The 16,775-nt window shown below is 42.1% G+C and overlaps 2 protein-coding genes across 4 annotated transcripts in view; one reads left to right on the plus strand and one right to left on the minus strand.

The window, feature by feature from the left end:
• The window catches only part of ddah1 (dimethylarginine dimethylaminohydrolase 1), an 82,674-nt gene extending 73,928 nt beyond the window's left edge, over window positions 1–8,746 (minus strand). The window contains exons 1-2 of one of the 3 annotated variants that reach the window (XM_076876087.1): window positions 8,406–8,746; window positions 1,257–1,583 (exon numbers count right to left, since the gene is read on the minus strand). In XM_076876087.1, the coding sequence (XP_076732202.1) occupies window positions 1,257–1,550 (294 nt within the window). In that variant the 5' untranslated portion in view covers window positions 1,551–1,583; window positions 8,406–8,746. Of the gene's footprint in view, window positions 1–1,256; window positions 1,584–1,720; window positions 2,023–2,264; window positions 2,284–8,405 lie in introns of those variants that run through there. The other 2 variants (XM_076876088.1, XM_076876086.1) reach the window with 2 other exon arrangements.
• A 1,094-nt stretch (window positions 8,747–9,840) lies between these two features.
• ccn1 (cellular communication network factor 1) lies at window positions 9,841–12,731 on the plus strand. The gene is made up of 5 exons (XM_004562132.4): window positions 9,841–10,089; window positions 10,289–10,523; window positions 10,862–11,206; window positions 11,318–11,523; window positions 11,646–12,731. The coding sequence occupies exons 1-5, from the start codon at window positions 10,042–10,044 to the stop codon at window positions 11,946–11,948; spliced, it is 1,137 nt and encodes a 378-aa protein (XP_004562189.3). The 5' UTR covers window positions 9,841–10,041; the 3' UTR covers window positions 11,949–12,731.
• Window positions 12,732–16,775: the final 4,044 nt, after the last annotated feature.

Raw genomic sequence — 16,775 nt, forward strand, 5'->3', positions numbered from 1 at the left:
GCAAACATTTATGTTCTTATATCTCAGAAGTTTCCAAAATTTTTTGCTTTTTTTTTTTAATTAATGAAACTTTCCCATGAGCTGAACACAGGCTGGACACCAAACCGCTGCAATTTTGTGTATGAAATCTAGAAGAAGAAAAAAAAAAATCACATTTAAAGGTTATAAAGTATCACAGTGAAAGTGCGCTGATAGCTTTGGAACATGTTCACGCAAATATAATGGGCAGTGCGCTCAACATAAATGAAATGTGGTGGTTGAAGGTAGCAGCGCCGAGCTTTTCAATCAATATCCCCGCCGCCAGTGAGGCCGGGGACCATTAGCACCAGTGAGCCAAGCAAAGTAACTCTGATGTGAAATGACAGGGGCTTTCACAGAAACCATCCTACCATTTCCCTCATTGTCATTCACACACACATAAACACACACACACCCTACATTTCAGCCAGCCTCACTAGGCAACCAAGTGCACTCATACTGTTGTCTTGTTTCAGAAAAAATGGATTGATTGATTCATTTCTGTGGAGTCCTAAATTCACCTCCCCCTTGCTCTTCCTCTTGACATCTCATCAGACTCCTAATCAGCCAGAATCTGAGCTACTTGGCTTCTAGGATGCTCTGACATTAATGCTCTCCATACCACAGAAACAATATGATGTTAAAGTTGGCAATACATACTAAAAGTGCATGAACATTCAGCATCTCAGTTCTTTTTAAACTGTCACTTTTTTATATAGTTTTTGTAGTGTGCTATGTTAAAAACAAAAGCAGCATTGTCTTTAATATGGGCGTTGCCTCATATAAGTAATGAGCATAATTCCTGTTTAAAGGCTGGTGCACAGTGCACTGGGTTAATATGTGTTGCCTAGTATACATACAGCTGGTTTCACGTATAGCTTTGAATAGTGCAGCTCTTTTCCAGGCTGTAAAATTCAAAATCTGAATCCAAGCTTGTTTAAGGATGAATTAAATACTACACATCCGATTTTATTTAAGTTAATTAGAAACTGACTCATGCTTACGTTTTCGTTGATGTTATTAACTGGTAAAAATATATGTTTATAACCCACCTACGTGCTGTGACCCTCATCACCCACTTGTATATCTTGATGCCAGTGCATCCAGCTGCTTATTCCTGCAGCTTAATTGCATGCCAAGTGAGCACAGCGGACAAAGGAGGCGGGAGGACGCCTTCCTTTCCACTTTCACATCAAACTTTATTTTCGTCGTACTGAATCATGCTGACACTGCCCTACCTCTCCTCTCCTGCTCTCAGCCCCGGGTCTGGTGATGAGCGCCGTGTCACCGCACACCACGGCCGCGTCCTCCACGAACACGCAGTCCGGGAGCGACTCGTCCGCGGGGAGCTCGACCACCTCCAGCCCGAGCCTCGTCCTCAGGACCTCGACGTAAGCCTCTTGCTCCTTCACCGCCTTGGCCAGGTCCACCTCCGTCTGGCTGCTCCGCAGCGCTTCTTTGGCCAGGGACACAGGGATTCCCCGAACGACGGCGTGGGTGTAATGACCGAAACCTGCCATCAAACCAGCCATGTTTTGCGTTCCCTTTACTTGGCACGTTCAAATCTGGAGAAAAAAAACCACCCTGAGAGACAACTCGGCGAATGAATGAGAGAGAAAAATACTAGAGTCAGCTGACTCGATAATTCCTAGCTTGCTTATTTGTTCCCTGTTAGTTTGTTGGGCTTTTATTCTTTATTTACAGTAGCCTGCTGCACACAGTGTCAGTCAGCCCTGCTCCAGTCTCCAGGCGAGCGACAGCGCTTCGGTGACGCGCACCGACCATCACGTGTAGCCTGAGTCTGTCAGCCCTCAGCCAGGCGCTCAGCCCAGGACCCCATGAGCCTATGGCTCAATCAATTATCCACTGGATCAACAGAGCAAAACCTGATAGTAAAACCCGAGTTAACAGTCTATTCAAATCATTAACAAGGAAAAATACAGGTTCCATATCTCTGTAGGGACAAATCAGAAAACAAAACAAAAAGGGTTTGTTAGATTTTTTTTTTTTGCCAAGGAAAATGCAAAACACTACCCGGATGTAGCTTTTCAGTTATAGAAGGACATACATTTCCCTTCATATGTGGTTGTAAATAATGCTGTGGACTGTTGGCTGGTCAATTAGAATCAGAATGTCTTTACTGTCTTTGTCACAGGTACAACGAAATTAAAAGTGGTCTGCGATCAGTGCATCATCCATAGAAATATAAAAATATAAATAAATAATAAAATGAATAAATGGAATACTTAGACCAGGGGTGGGCAATTCCAGGCCCCGAGGGCCGGTGTCCTGCAGGTTTTAGATCTCACCTTGGGTCAACACACCTGAATCACATGATTAGTTTGTTACCAGGCCTCTGGAGAACTTCAGGACATGTTGAGGAGCTAATTTAGCCATTTAAATCAGCTGTGTTGGTTCAAGGACACATCTAAAACCTGCGGGGACACCGGCCCTCGAGGCCTGGAGTTGCCCACCCCTGACTTAGACCATTTTAGCTTGTTGGTGTTCCTGTTAATAACACATTACAGTTATGTGGGGGGACATTTCACAGGATGCAGTCCTGTGAAAAACTATGTCCCATACTTCCAGGGTAATTATGAGGGTAATCAAATTTGATTCGCACTTGATTTGATGACCATCAGCAGAGGTGACTGCCTCTACAAAAGCAGACGTTCTGGCTGCTTGATAGCTTGGAGCATTCAGGCCAATGCCGCAATTTTCTCGGAAGTGGGTATTCTGGAAAATTCACTTCAAGGTCAGACAGCGCAACGGTCAGAGAAACTGAAAACAAACAAAAATAACAAAACTAAATCCAACAGTCACGTCTCAGACTCAGTCAGCATGTGAAATGTTAAAGTTCATTATAGTACAGGAATGGCTCATTTGGACCTGGACACCTTGCAATCACCAAGGTGGCTATGAGCTCCTCTGTATAACAAAGTATTCTAGAGTCAAATGTGAGGCCATCTATGTGACAGCTAAAGTTTGCCTGAAATTGGGTCATTCAAAGGATAATGATCCCAAGAACAGCAGCAAATCTAAAACAGAATGAAAAACAAAAGAATAGAGGTTTTACAGTGTTCAAACATCAACCTGACTGGCAGGACCTTAAGAGAGCTGTCCATAAACATAAACCTCAACGCATAGAAGAAACAGTGTAACAGTGACGTGAGACGCAGAAAACGATTACTCCAAGTTATTACCGTAAAAATTGGTTCTAGGAACTACTGAATTATGGAAATGCTGTCATTGTTCACCACTGTATGTGGTGTTATTTCCTCTGATTATGATCCTCATTGTGGTAAATCGATATTTATATTAAACCTGCAGTAACTACTTTATGACTCCTCTTGGTGGTGCTTATCAAAGGAACAAGCAGAAAGTGAAGGTTAGTTAGTTGCACTGAAAAAGAGCATTTAGCATTTAATTTGGAATTTAAATGTAGGAAGAAATATTAAAAGCACAAAACTTTACTTGACTTTACTTGTCATCAATAAAAAAGCAATAAATAGTTGATCATCATGCCTTGAATGAAGAAAAACAAGCGTCTTTACAACACTGATGAGATTGCACTGACAGATTGATAATAAGTATTCCCGCATCTTCACATTTTAGGTGAAACAGCTCCACAGTGTAATGTCAGAAGAGGAGCTGCCAACAAAGTAAGGAATCTCCTTGACCTCAACACTAAGTTTGGTAATGAAAAAATAACTGTATCCCTGAGAAATACATTTCACAAAAGACCTTCACTACAAAAAGAATAGCGTGTGGATCTTGATAAAACTGGGAACATAAAGACAGATGAGTAGCAGATATCTATTTGATTCCCACACCATTCCAACTTGGGTCAAAATACATTTCGAAATGAAGGAAACGTGTGCACACCTTCATTCTTGAACTTGATATTCTTGAGACGTGTATCTGCTTTCATCTTGGCAGACTTGAAACAAATACTGCACACATAACTCAAAGGGAAAGACTATAAATATATAAAAAGAGAAGTTTGTTGTATGATATGTAGGGAAAGAAGGATTTGAAAGGAAGCTCACTGTTAAATGTGTATGTATAGAAGGAATGGTGCATGGGTGGAGGTGGGCTGGTGGAGTTGTATTCCCTACGGTGCCATCTAAGGAAGGTTCTGGGCCCGGTGAAGCTGTCTGAATGGATGGAATGTTTCTTCAGACGTCCCAGAAGCACATTCTTCCACTGCGGGACCTGGGTTTGTCTTTTCTTGTTCCAGATTCACTCAATTATCCTCGACTGCTCTAAACATTCCAGTACATTCCAGAAGCCCCGCATTCCTTCTTCTTTTTTCCCCACCCCAGCCAGGATCACCAACCACCACCACACTTGCCCAGCTTTAACACCTGCCCCCACTCAGACTTCTTTTTTTCCCCTTCCCCATCATTCCTGATCGCAGATGGATGTGGCACAAAAGAAAGCCTCTTTTTTCTCTCTCCAAGCTGAGGAATTTGGCTTACTTTAGACGAAGGAAAGCCCTCATACTTCAGGCACACCTGGCTGGTACAATGTGCAGCTATATAATCAAAATGGTGAAAGCAGACACGGATCTGAAGCGGCACAGCGGGCTGCGGAAGCAGTTATGATTGAACTCATCATAAGATCGTAGATGTCTGAAGTGACATGCATGATTACACAGGTGATCGAAGGATGTTTCACTCTCTGTGCCTAATTACAGAGAGTAATATAAAAAAAATAAAGTAATAGGATAAATTTCATACATAAAAATTGATCATTCTAGAAGAACAGCAATGGATATTCTATTTTACATAGCAGCTATACGAGTTTCCTGTGAATGAAACCTTTTAAACAGCATCAACAAGCCAAGTTTCACTGAAAGAAGAGGATGCAGTAACATTTATCATCATTTACTATAGTTAATCGACCATATACAGGCACTTACACCCACAGTTGAGCACAATCAGCGTATTCAGGGAATTGGCCTTGAGATAGATAGATAATCCTTCAGGTATAAGTAATTGCTATTACACCAAATGTGTATTAGTTCACAGCCAAACATTGTTCCCAATAAATTTAGCGATGACTTCTACACTGGTGTAGGAAAAGACCCAGACACTCTGTCTGTTTGCACAGAATCTGTTAACGTTATCCGTCATGTTCATTACAATCAGAGCAGGCAGGTTGAGCAAAATCAGACACACCAGTACATTTAATCTCCTCATCGCGCAACAACTCCTGGAATGCACTAAACCTCAGAGAAATGTTAATGGAGCCAAGTATCAAAGAGAATTTTTACCTTGAACTTGTCTTAGCTATAATTAATTTAAGATGAAATGGAAGACATGTTTCCGTGTTATCAGATGTTTTATGTTTTTTGGACAAACAGGAGGTTCCTCTTTTGTCATTTGCTGACAGAGCCAGAAGGTTCTTAGGACTGCTGTGGAAATGGTCCGACTATATTTCAAGATTAGCATGTTCTCTGGCTTTGCTGGTTCACGCAGTAAATAACATTTCAACAGGAAGCAAAGTACGAGTATACAACAACGGGAGGAAAGCAAAGCTGGAGTTACTGTAAGTATTCAAATAGCCACTGGGGAAAAATGTGTGTTTTCACGCAAAACTGATGCGTCGCTGATGACTAAAAAAACAAGAATGCAAAAGACGAAAGATTCCTCCCATCTTTTACCAAACACAGAAATGCATTTGGATGTGCAAAGGAAATGACCTGTTATGGGCAGCTACGTGATAATTAGCACCCTCGGTTTACTACATCTTTGTGCAATGTGAAACTACAGCAGATTACAGAATCAGAACATATTTCAGAGCACTAGTAAGCAAACAACAAAAAAGGAAAGCACAATCCAAATTATCATCAGACCCAAAATGAAATTATCTTTCGAAAAATATCCTTGAACAACACCGTAGTGAACACTGTCTGTGCCAATATAACAATGATATAACAGTTAAGCACTTGAGGTCAACCTTCACTAAGCTGATTTCCTTCTTAATGAATCAGGAAGTCTGGTATCACAAAGTTACATCAGAAATTCGTGTGAAAGTGTGATCTCATGTGTTTGTCTTCTTGTGAACTTGTCAGATTTATATTTCTTCAGAACTGGACTCTGCGTTTTAATTGCTTGCTTAATCTAAGCAGCCATTTATATGCGACCAAGCTGTAACTCATCAAATTTCCTGCTTCTCCGTGAGCTGACAGAAGAAGGAAATGTTGCTAGTACAAACTGCATGCTAGTTATGACATCTGTCTTGGCTATAGTACAATGGAATCTGTTGTTTAAACATGTAGATCCTGGTCCATCCGTGTCTTAAACATAAATAAGGAAGCTGAGGGCTGCCACCCGTCTAGACTGCCTGAAGGTCATGCAGTCCTGATGGGTTCTGATAATGGGCTTCCGTCACAGTGAGCCTTGGAATCTCTCAAGCATTGGTCAACGTTGAAACTGCTTAGACTTCCCAGCCAGAGGCTTTGAAGTCGCTCAGATGCAGAGCAGTGACAACAATCCAATCATCGATTCTGTCAAGAAGGAGAGCGAGTCCCTCATCATCACGAAGGTCAAAGGACCGTAATGTGTGCTGTTTGCGTGAGGGGCTCTCCGATGGCTTTAGTGGAAACTATTTGGCAAGGGCAATTACAACAAAAGACGCACATCCAGCTTTTGGAATGTTTCCTAAAATGAACGGGGAATAATGGAATGAATATTGCTGCGTGTTATTCTCCACTGACGTAAAATGAAAACACTGCTTCCCATCATTGTAACACTGGGACGGATGCAAACATGCTGTCATACACACACAGAGGTAGGCATAAAACCATTACAACACTAAAGGACAACTGAGAAGTGGACAATCAAACAAAGCAATAATATAAATGACCATTAAAGGAGTGTTCTCCCACTTCAGTGTTTATTTTTACATACATTTGTGGAATTAAATGCACGATTAAGCTTAAAAAAAAAATCAACTTTACTCATCAAGCCTGCTTAACACACTGTGTCTTTATCCGGCCTAACCATGCTGGACGTGTGTTAGAGGGTCTCAGTGTGGGATATCTACGGTTGTCCTGAGAGGTCAAATGCACTGTAACTTAAGAAAACATCAGGAAATTTAAAAAGAAAATGACCACAAAAGCATACAAAACACAATGAAAACAGAAAAAATACAACAGAAGTTGACAAAAACACAACAGAAGGAGAAAAATAAACAAATTCACAAAAAAGTACAAGTGAAATGTTTCAGTGGAGACAACGTGACCAAACAGCTGTGGGAATAACAAGAAAGGAAAACATGCAAAGGTTTGCCCCTTAAAACGCTTCAAGACTTATTGGATTTGTAACATGTGTTTTAATCACACAACTCATATAATATTGTGCATGTTTGATGTTAGCTACCTACTGTTTGCTTGTCACTTCTGCAGCTGGTCCATCAAATTATCTCCCCAAAATCACTTAGATTGTTTTTGGAGTTTTTTCTGAGCTTTTGCTGCATTTTTCATTGTATTTCTCTTGTTTTCCTAAACTTCACTTGTGTTTTTTTCTATTTCTATTGTGTTTTATTTGAATTCTGTTGCGTTTTGTGCGCTTTTTGCAGCATTTCTTACCATTTGTTTATTCAACTTCCGTTGTGTTTCATTCAAATTCTACTGTGTTGTTTTTTTCTATTTCTATTGTACTTTATTTAACTTCCGTTGTGTTTTTCCGTGATTTTGTAGCTGTTTCTAAATTTTCAGTGCGTTCTGTCAGGGCCACAATAGAAATCTCCCTTTAAAAAATTGTATAACTGCCACAAAAATAGAGACCCATTTTCATAATACAGCGTTGCAATGCACACAGGAACACTACACATGTGCTCACAAAGACACACCCCCTATCCAAAAAGGCTGCACCCACACGTCCATCTCCATTCTGAATACTCACACAGACGTGAGTAAGAGGCTTCACGGACAAGGACTGTTATCACATGAATACGTCCTCCTCTATTTAAAGATGGTTTGACGTTTGGATTCTGGTCAGTCTTTAAATTATAATAATAAAAAAAATGGTCATCCACCAGTTATTCCTTACACATCACCATCTAGTGTCTTGAATTGGAATTATAAAAATATGGCCACAAAAATAACAACCACGACAATCAGTCCACGTGGGGAAACCTATAGGCTATTAAAAGATCTTTTAAAAAGTGTCTCTTGCGAGAAAACAAAGAAGAAGACGCTTTACCAAGGGTTATTTATTTTTGTGGCTGGTTTTTTTTTTTTTAGAAGAAATGTATCTGCTATGTTCTATTATCATATAAAGGGGATTTTATTCTGAGGGTAGCCACCAATGTTAGGCTCACTAGAGGAAAATGAAAATCAAAACAGAACAAAAAAAACAAAGGAAGTCCAAACTCACCGGAGAGGCTCTTCAGCCGTCTTGCTCAGTGCTGCTGTCTCACTGTACCGTTATGTAAAGTCTACACATAAGGCTACAGGGAAGAGGGGAGAAGTGAAATGTCCGATCCTTACAAACACAAACTCTTTGCCCTCATGCAAAAAAGAAAAGAAAAAAGAAATCCTGTTTGGAATCTGCCATCCCGTCGTGACAATAACAACGGTTTATATCTCGTCTTTACGCATTTCGCTGCCACCTGGTCAAAGCTATTATAACTCGGAATCATTTCAAAACTCAGGTGGAAGAGACTTATTGAGACTCGTGTTGTTAAAAACTAAGACAAAGACCCAAGTGTTTGTCTCCCCCCACCAAACACCACTAACATCACCGCATCTCTTGCGGAAAATTAGATCACTTCACCTACAGCAGGACCCACTTTCTTTCTTCCCCCCACGAAACATGATGGACACATTGTGTGAGTGTGTAAGGGGGGCAAAACTGCTTCAAAGGATGAAAGGAAAAGGAATTTCCCTGCATGAAGAACATATTTAACAAGCCTTTATGCTGTCAGGAATGCTGGCCAAGGGGGAGAGAAATATGTTAATAATGCAAGCTACTGCCATACCAAATATGGCAATATTGTTACGTCTGAGCTCTGGTGCGCATCTGGTAATGCTTAGCTCCCCTGAATAAAGGCACCGGAGAGCCAGAAATAGACTGTTCAACGTATTTCTGCCTACACCTTTAAGAGAAAAGCTCGTACGGTTATTTTAAACGTGTTCATCGTCTTGTAAAAGTGTATTTAATCAACTGATCTGCGCCTAATTACTGTGTAGGCAAAAGCATGCCTGACACAGTAATCAGCAACAGTCGAACATGTTCAACTGCATAACTGACACTTAAATTGATCCATAATAAAGTTTTGTTCAAACTTCTGATCTGATCTTTAAGTCTTGGGATGCTATTTTGGGGATATTCTGCGACATGGCATTCTTATATGAAGACAAGTGACTCTAAAATTCAACGGCTGACACTCACACACACACACACACACACACACACACACACACACACACACACACACACACACACACACACACACACACACACACAAAAGTGACAATAAAGCATCTCAAGTTCACCACTTCAGAAAAAAAAACCCAAATGAAGCTGATGTGATAGACGTGAGGGGCGAGCAGAGGAAGAAAATGAAAGGGGGGATAAACAAGAAGGGAAAAATGTGAGACGGAAAAGTGTGTTCAGATGGGATCCAGGGGGGAAAAATCCATTTGGGAAAGAGAGAGAGAAAAAAAAGAGAAAGGTTTAGACAGGGTGGAGCTTAGGTCTTGGATGGAAAATGCGCCGAGAAACATTCCTGGCATAGTTTGGGAACAGTTCAGCAGGCAGGCCAGCGACGACGTCAGCTTCTCACTATAGTATAAAAGTACAGAGGTGGCCGGACCTCAGCAGACTGCAAGCGCTTCACTGAGAGCTTCTTCTACTCTAAAGGAGCCTCTGACGATAGAGACTACCAGCAAAGACATTAAGAGAGACAAACGGCTAAGAGAGGGAATACTTAAGGACTCCTCCGAAGACAGACTTTTCCTTACACCGAGAGCAGGATTCCTTTTGAACGCGCACAAGAAATTTATCCAAGATGCTGGTGCTTACTGTTGTCGTTGCCTTCCTCGGAAGCTTTAACCTGGTGAGTCTCCCTCTCTCACTCTTCACTGAAATATAAAGAGAAACGTTTTGCGGTTTTAATTCCCTACATTTAGTTAGAGAGAGGAGAAGCTGCTCTTTTGAGACTAAGTTTATCTTGTTGTAAGCCATTCTATGTCGCTTGATTTTAAACGTTTCTAAAAGATGGTTTTGTGTTTTTCTTTTCTTTTTTGGTTATACAGGTCCTCTCCTCCTATTCCTCCACCTCCTGCCCCTCCGTGTGTGATTGCCCTCGGGAGATGCCCCAGTGCGCACCCGGCGTGAGTGTCGTCCTGGATGGCTGCGGCTGCTGCAAAGTTTGCGCCAGGCAGCTGAACGAGGACTGTAGTCTGACCGAGCCCTGTGACCACACTAAAGGACTGGAGTGTAACTTTGGGGCCAGTTTTGCTGCTGCTACTACTCGTGGCATCTGCCGAGGTATGTATAAAGATCATCCTCCTCCAGATGTGCATGCCTCATGACTTAGCCTGAAGACTTTTTTTTAATAAGAGGGATTATTATTCAAGAATATGGGAACCTATGTGATTTCAACACTATGGAATGCAGCTAGGAGGAAACTAGTCTGAACCTCAAAGCACAGGCAGCCCACTGTGGAGGGAAAAAGACTCCTCACAGGCAGCCTGAAGAATTTCACAGTTTAACTGATCCTTATCTGGCAGCCATGTGATGTCTTCAGCAGACTTCTTTGAGCAAAGCAGGAAAGAATAACATTCCTCACCCTCTGTTTTTTTCCTTTTTCTCCCCGCTTGCTGCAGCCAAGTCAGAGGGCAGACCATGTGAGTACAACAGCAGGATCTACCAGAATGGAGAGAGCTTCCAGCCCAACTGCAAACACCAGTGCACATGCATTGATGGGGCAGTGGGATGCGTACCGCTATGCCCGCAGGAGCTCTCTCTTCCCAACTTGGGCTGTGCCAACCCCAGGCTGGTCAAGGTAGCAGGCCAGTGCTGTGAAGAGTGGGTGTGTGATGACAGCAAGGAGACAGACATCCTAGAGAAGATCTTTGGCAAAGACTCAGTGATGAAGGATTTGGAAGATGATCTCACCAACAGGAATGAGCTCATTTCAATTGTCAAGGGAGGGCTGAAGTCCCTACCAGGTAAGAAAGCAGTCTTTAATTCTGAAGGTTTTTCTTCTGGGTTCAACTGAGATGGTAAAATAAACTGCATTCAGATTCACTAATGTTTTCATTGCTTCTTTTTAATCATAGCATACAGACCACAGCCGGAAGTCCACCACATGTTCGAGAGCCAGAAGTGCATCGTTCAAACCACACCCTGGTCCCAGTGCTCCAAGAGCTGTGGAACTGGCATCTCCACCCGAGTCACCAACAACAACAGTGAATGCAAGCTGGTCAGAGAGTCGAGAATCTGCGAAGTGCGGCCATGCACCCAGTCACCTTACTCCAGTCTGAAGGTAAGCTCGAGCCAGCTAGCTGAACCAATCCAATGGAAGCACGCATGATGCTGAAGGTATGCTACAGCTGGGTCTCAGTGCGCAACTGACAATTGTCGCTCTTGTGCCCATTCTTCTTGCAGAAGGGAAAGAAGTGCAGCAGAACTAAGAGATCGAGCCAGCCGGTGAAGTTCACCTACGCCGGCTGCTCCAGCCTGAAGAAGTACAGACCCAGGTACTGCGGAACCTGCATGGACAGCCGCTGTTGCAGCCCCCACGACACCAGAACCATCCGCGTCAAGTTCCGCTGTGAGGACGGCGAGACCTTCTACAAGAACATCATGATGATTGAGTCCTGCAAGTGCACCTACAACTGTCCCCATGCCAACGAAGCCTCCTATCCCTTCTACCGCCTCTCCAACGACATCCACAAGTTCAGAGACTGATTGGTGAGGAGCAGCCAAAACCCCTCCGTGAGAGAAAGAGATCAGCAGCAGCAGCAGCATCATTGGCAGCCAATGGCAGTCTAGATGAAAGCAGGGGTGTAAATAGACCACCAATCAACTACCAGCTTCTTGTTGTAACGAGATTCCCAAGGAATTGTTGGCTTACATCATGAGGACTTAATGAAGTGCACTGTTTGCTGTGACTCAGCATGCCTAATATGAACTGCTTCGTATTAATTGGAGCATTTGAAGTAGCTTCGTTAAGGAGCAAGATGTAATTAATATTTGTACATTAATCTTAGTCGCTGATATCGATTCACTGTGTATATTTTGATCCCGTACACCAGACATGACCCAGACTGTAGACTTGTGTGTGTATATGTAGATATGCACATGCGCAACTTCAATTAGCATTATCATGTTGTATCTTTGGTTGTTTTTTTTTTTTTAGAGAAAGAAAAAAAAGACACCAGACGATGAAATGTAAACTCTCGACTTGTTTAACAGGCGCGCGGTTTCATTCCTTCCTGACGTGGGCATTATTGTTCATGTTTTGTGGCAGCTATTGACCTCCCTTCATGAGAAAAAAAGAAAGAAAAAAAGACAAAGCGAAACATGTCAAAGGATGAATGAATGTTTTTTTTTATTATTATTGTTATTAATATTATTTATCAAAATAAAATAATGTAGCTACTTTATTTGGATATTATGTGTCATACTGGAATAAATTGTAAAATGATTTAATTTTATATGCTACAATAAAACTGATTTATTTATATGAAACACGACGAGCCCAGAGTCGAGTCTGTTCAGACTGCACTGCGGGACGGGACAAACAAACGGCGCACCGGGGATATTTAAGCCCTCTGTTATATCATTCAATAGAGCCAACAGATTCTCAGACAGACACCGAGCGGCTCGTTCTGCTCTTATATAACACAACCTTGGAGGCTTGCTCTCCTGACTTTTTGTGCTTTTGGAATGCCATTCTGCAGCGAGCTAGTTTGCTTTCATTTGATCTGGCTAAGCCACACACTTGACCGATTCTGAGAAGAGGAAAAAAAAAGATTAAGTTCATGAGTAGCAATGAGTATGGGAGTATGCCAAGAATCTTAAGTGCTGCGCTGAATGGGCTGGGATTAGACACCATGCAACAAGGACAATGGAATTATTGTATATCATGAATACATTCCCAGTTACCCTTTTCTTTTTATTTCATTCTTGTTTTCTTTTTTTCACACAGCATTACCAAATTGACTACTCTTTAGCAGCTACCTTTAAAAAGTGAATTAGATGCATTGGCCCCTGCTGGCTCTTAAATTGCAGGGGTCTGCTAAACAGTTGTAAACAGTCAAACAGAGCAGGGAGGACTTAACTCTCCCTTCCAGGTTTTGGTTTAAGAGGCATGAATACTGCTATGAGACAGAAACAAGCAAAGAGCAGGAAACAGGGGTAACACAGTTGGTATTAGAAACTGTGGTTTTCAAGGGCACTAAAACAGTGTTTTGCTACCATCACATTAACGCTTCTCGACTCATATTCTGCTGTTTTATTCTTTAATAGACTCATTCTGTATGATTTAAGCCTCCGATTTAAGTTTTATAACCTTAAGGTTCATGAAATCCATAAAAGTATGGAATGTATGATTAAAGAATAACAACCTGAAAAAAAGAAAAAAACTTGTGCTAGTTCTCACAGGATCTGACGTTTGCACAATGGTAGCCATTTAGAAGCATCGCGCTGAGGAGAACGACAGGGAAGGGTTTTCTTCTTCTTCTTCTTCTTTTTCATCCAGGTAGAGGGAGCGGCTCAGGAATGCAGCAGTGGCTCAGAAAGCAGACATCCTGATGGGTGGCAGATGTTGGAAAATATTTCAGTGCAACATGTTCACTTCAGCTGAGGAAATTTTCCAAATATACACGAACCCTCCCGAGTTCTCATTTGTGTCCACAGAAGGCATTTTTATCTCCTGGCAAGTAAGGGAAAAAAAACCTGTCTAATCTCACACAATGTGCCACTTCCGCATAACTTTCCCACATAGCTCCTGGAAATAAATCTCAATCGAGTGTATTTAATGAGAGGCCGAGCAGGACACGCCACACACCGCACAGGATGTGCTCACTGAAGTTTTACACATGAAAGGCTTCTGAGGTCTACCTAATCACAAAGATGTGTGACTAAAGGGTCTAAACACTTTCAGGGTGCTTTGTTTTTCTTTTTTCTCACTCTTTCCCTTTCTGCTCCTTCCAAAAAAAGAAAATTTCCCTCCCTGTCTTTCATGGCTGGGACGTTGCAATGCAATCAGACTCATTTGTTTTGATAACTGAATGCAGCACACTTGGTTATGTAATGGCATCTGTACGTTATGTGAGCAGTGCTTTTGGTCAATGTAGAGACTTACAATTCCTCAGCCTTTACTATGTCAAAAAAGAATTCCTTTTCCAAAAAGAGGGGAGTGTGGGTGAAATAACTGTGGTCTTCAAGCAAACAGCACAAACCTGTAAAATCTATCGCTCTCTCTCACACAGGCGCCCCTGCAATTAAATTGCTCGGTGACTACCTCACTCCCTAAACCAAAAAATAAAGTGTTTATATGACAAAGACATTAGCATTAAAGTCTCATCAAGCAACTACGTAATGCAGTGCAACCAGAAGCTAACAGGACTGAGAGTGGCCATTACAACCCGCTGGATGCTGCTGAGAGCTGATGTCAACTCTTTTACAGCCCTTTGCCCCCTCCATCTACAACCTCAGGTTAATGCTCACTGTTGTAAGCAACCCAGGAGCAAGGAGAAAGAAGGGTTGCATACAGATACTTGTTTCATAACCTACCATCTGCTGGACAAAGGAGGAAACAGCATGCTGTGTGTGATTTCTGTCTAGACTCACACACCTGTTAAGACCTGCACGTTTTAAAGAGTTGTTGCTGTGAAATGTGTGTCTGAAAACTTGCTCAACATCATAGGTATCATTGTAGCGCTGCTATTTTGCATAATACTCTCATGGTAAAAAGAATGATGTAAAAGGCACCCTTTTTTCCCCAGATCCTGACAGGGTGTGGGACCCTTTCACACAACGCAACAGCGGCAGTAAATATCTCCTGACACACCCACCAGATACCCTCTGGCAATTACATAAGAATAAATGATGAGTGGGCTTAAGGGAAAATCCGAGTCAGTTCCCTCCCAGGCTGTTGGATTGTTTGGGATGTCCCAGAGGGACGCTGGCTACTACCGTGATTATTAGCTCTAACAAGCCGCACATTGATGGGAGAGGCAGAGCTTAATTGTTGGGCGTCTCGAGTCTCAGACTAATGGATTTCTGCAATGAATCATCTCCAACTCTGTCAGCTGAGCTAACACTGGCATTTACTCCTCTTTCTATCGTTCGACATGGGCAGGCTAATGAGGTCACACAGTCAGGAGCTGTTTGTCTCCCAACACTGCAAGTTTGACATTAAGGATAAATAGGCTGATGGTACTGAAAGCCCCTCTTATTGGCAGAAACATTCTTTTGTTGATCTTTCAAGAGGGTTTGCCTTTTGCCGCGGTGCCATTGTAAGAAAAAAAAGAAAGAAGAATGTGAAAAGTGACTCAGAAAAAAGTCGGCACATTGTTATTGGGTGTTGATCTTCAGCCAGCAGGTGAAATGAAGAGACTACAGATGGAAAGTGTGGCTTCATAGTATGGGGGATTCACAAGCTAGTGTCCTCGCCACCCTTATCCACTTCAGGGTGGCGAGGGACTAGGGGCCATAGGGCAAGAGGTTAGTACACACTGGACCAATCACCAGTCTGTCAGAGGGCTAACAGAGAGACAGACAACCAATCACACTCATGTATGGACAATTTAGAATCACTAGTTAACCTAACCCCACTAACTGCGTATTCTGTGCAAGGAAGCTGGAGTACCTGAAAACATCCCACGCAGACACAGGGACAACGTGCAAACCCCACACAGATCAGGTGGTGGATTTGACCCCAGGACGTTCTTGCTTTGTGGCAACAGTCCAAACTGCTGTCCACCAGATTCATGGGAGCGTTGCGTCACTCCCAGCTGTAAAATTTGAGCTAAATCAAACGTGGATGCAATGTGCAGCAAAGAAGAAAAGTAAATGAATCATATTTCAACAGCACTACTTCTACATGTTTTAGAGGTATTTGGTAGATGACTAAATCTCACTAGATTTTGGGATTCTCAAAAGACTATGGTGCCATCATCATCTGTCACATGATTCCTTGTGTTTCTTCTCACTGAAAACACTCGTTACACATGCTGAGGCTCATGCATTTGGGACCCGGTGGTTCTTAGCACAGACGAGTCAAGATACATGATTTGGTTATATGAAATTGTGTGAGCAATCTTTTGGCTGTTCCCTTTGGGGGTCACCAGAGCAGATCATCTGCATCCATCTCATTCTGTTCTCTCACATCAACCATCTACATGTCATCCGCACAACAGTGGTTGTAGTCGGTAAGTACGGTTAAACCTACATAGTTTTTTGATGTTCATTATCACCTGTAAATCATTATTACATGCTATTCAATGCACCACCTAATTCCTGGGATTATAGTTTAATAAATCTTTTAATATAAAGTCATGGAAATAGAAAATATGACAAGTTATCTAATAATCTTCTGAGAAAAATGATTTTGGGAGACACCTCAAGTCCTTAAAACTTTGTGAAGTGCTCCATCTGTTTAATCTTTAAAAATAGTCAGTGTCTCAGCTGGATGACCAAATATCTTTAGACCACATTGCAGATCGTCATACCAGCTGCAGGCATTTAAACAGAACAATTTCTCAAACAGAAACTGATTAGTGCAGA

Source organism: Maylandia zebra, linkage group LG17 (assembly GCF_041146795.1).
Source record: "Maylandia zebra isolate NMK-2024a linkage group LG17, Mzebra_GT3a, whole genome shotgun sequence".
In the NCBI taxonomy this organism is placed as follows: Eukaryota; Metazoa; Chordata; class Actinopteri; order Cichliformes; family Cichlidae; genus Maylandia; species Maylandia zebra.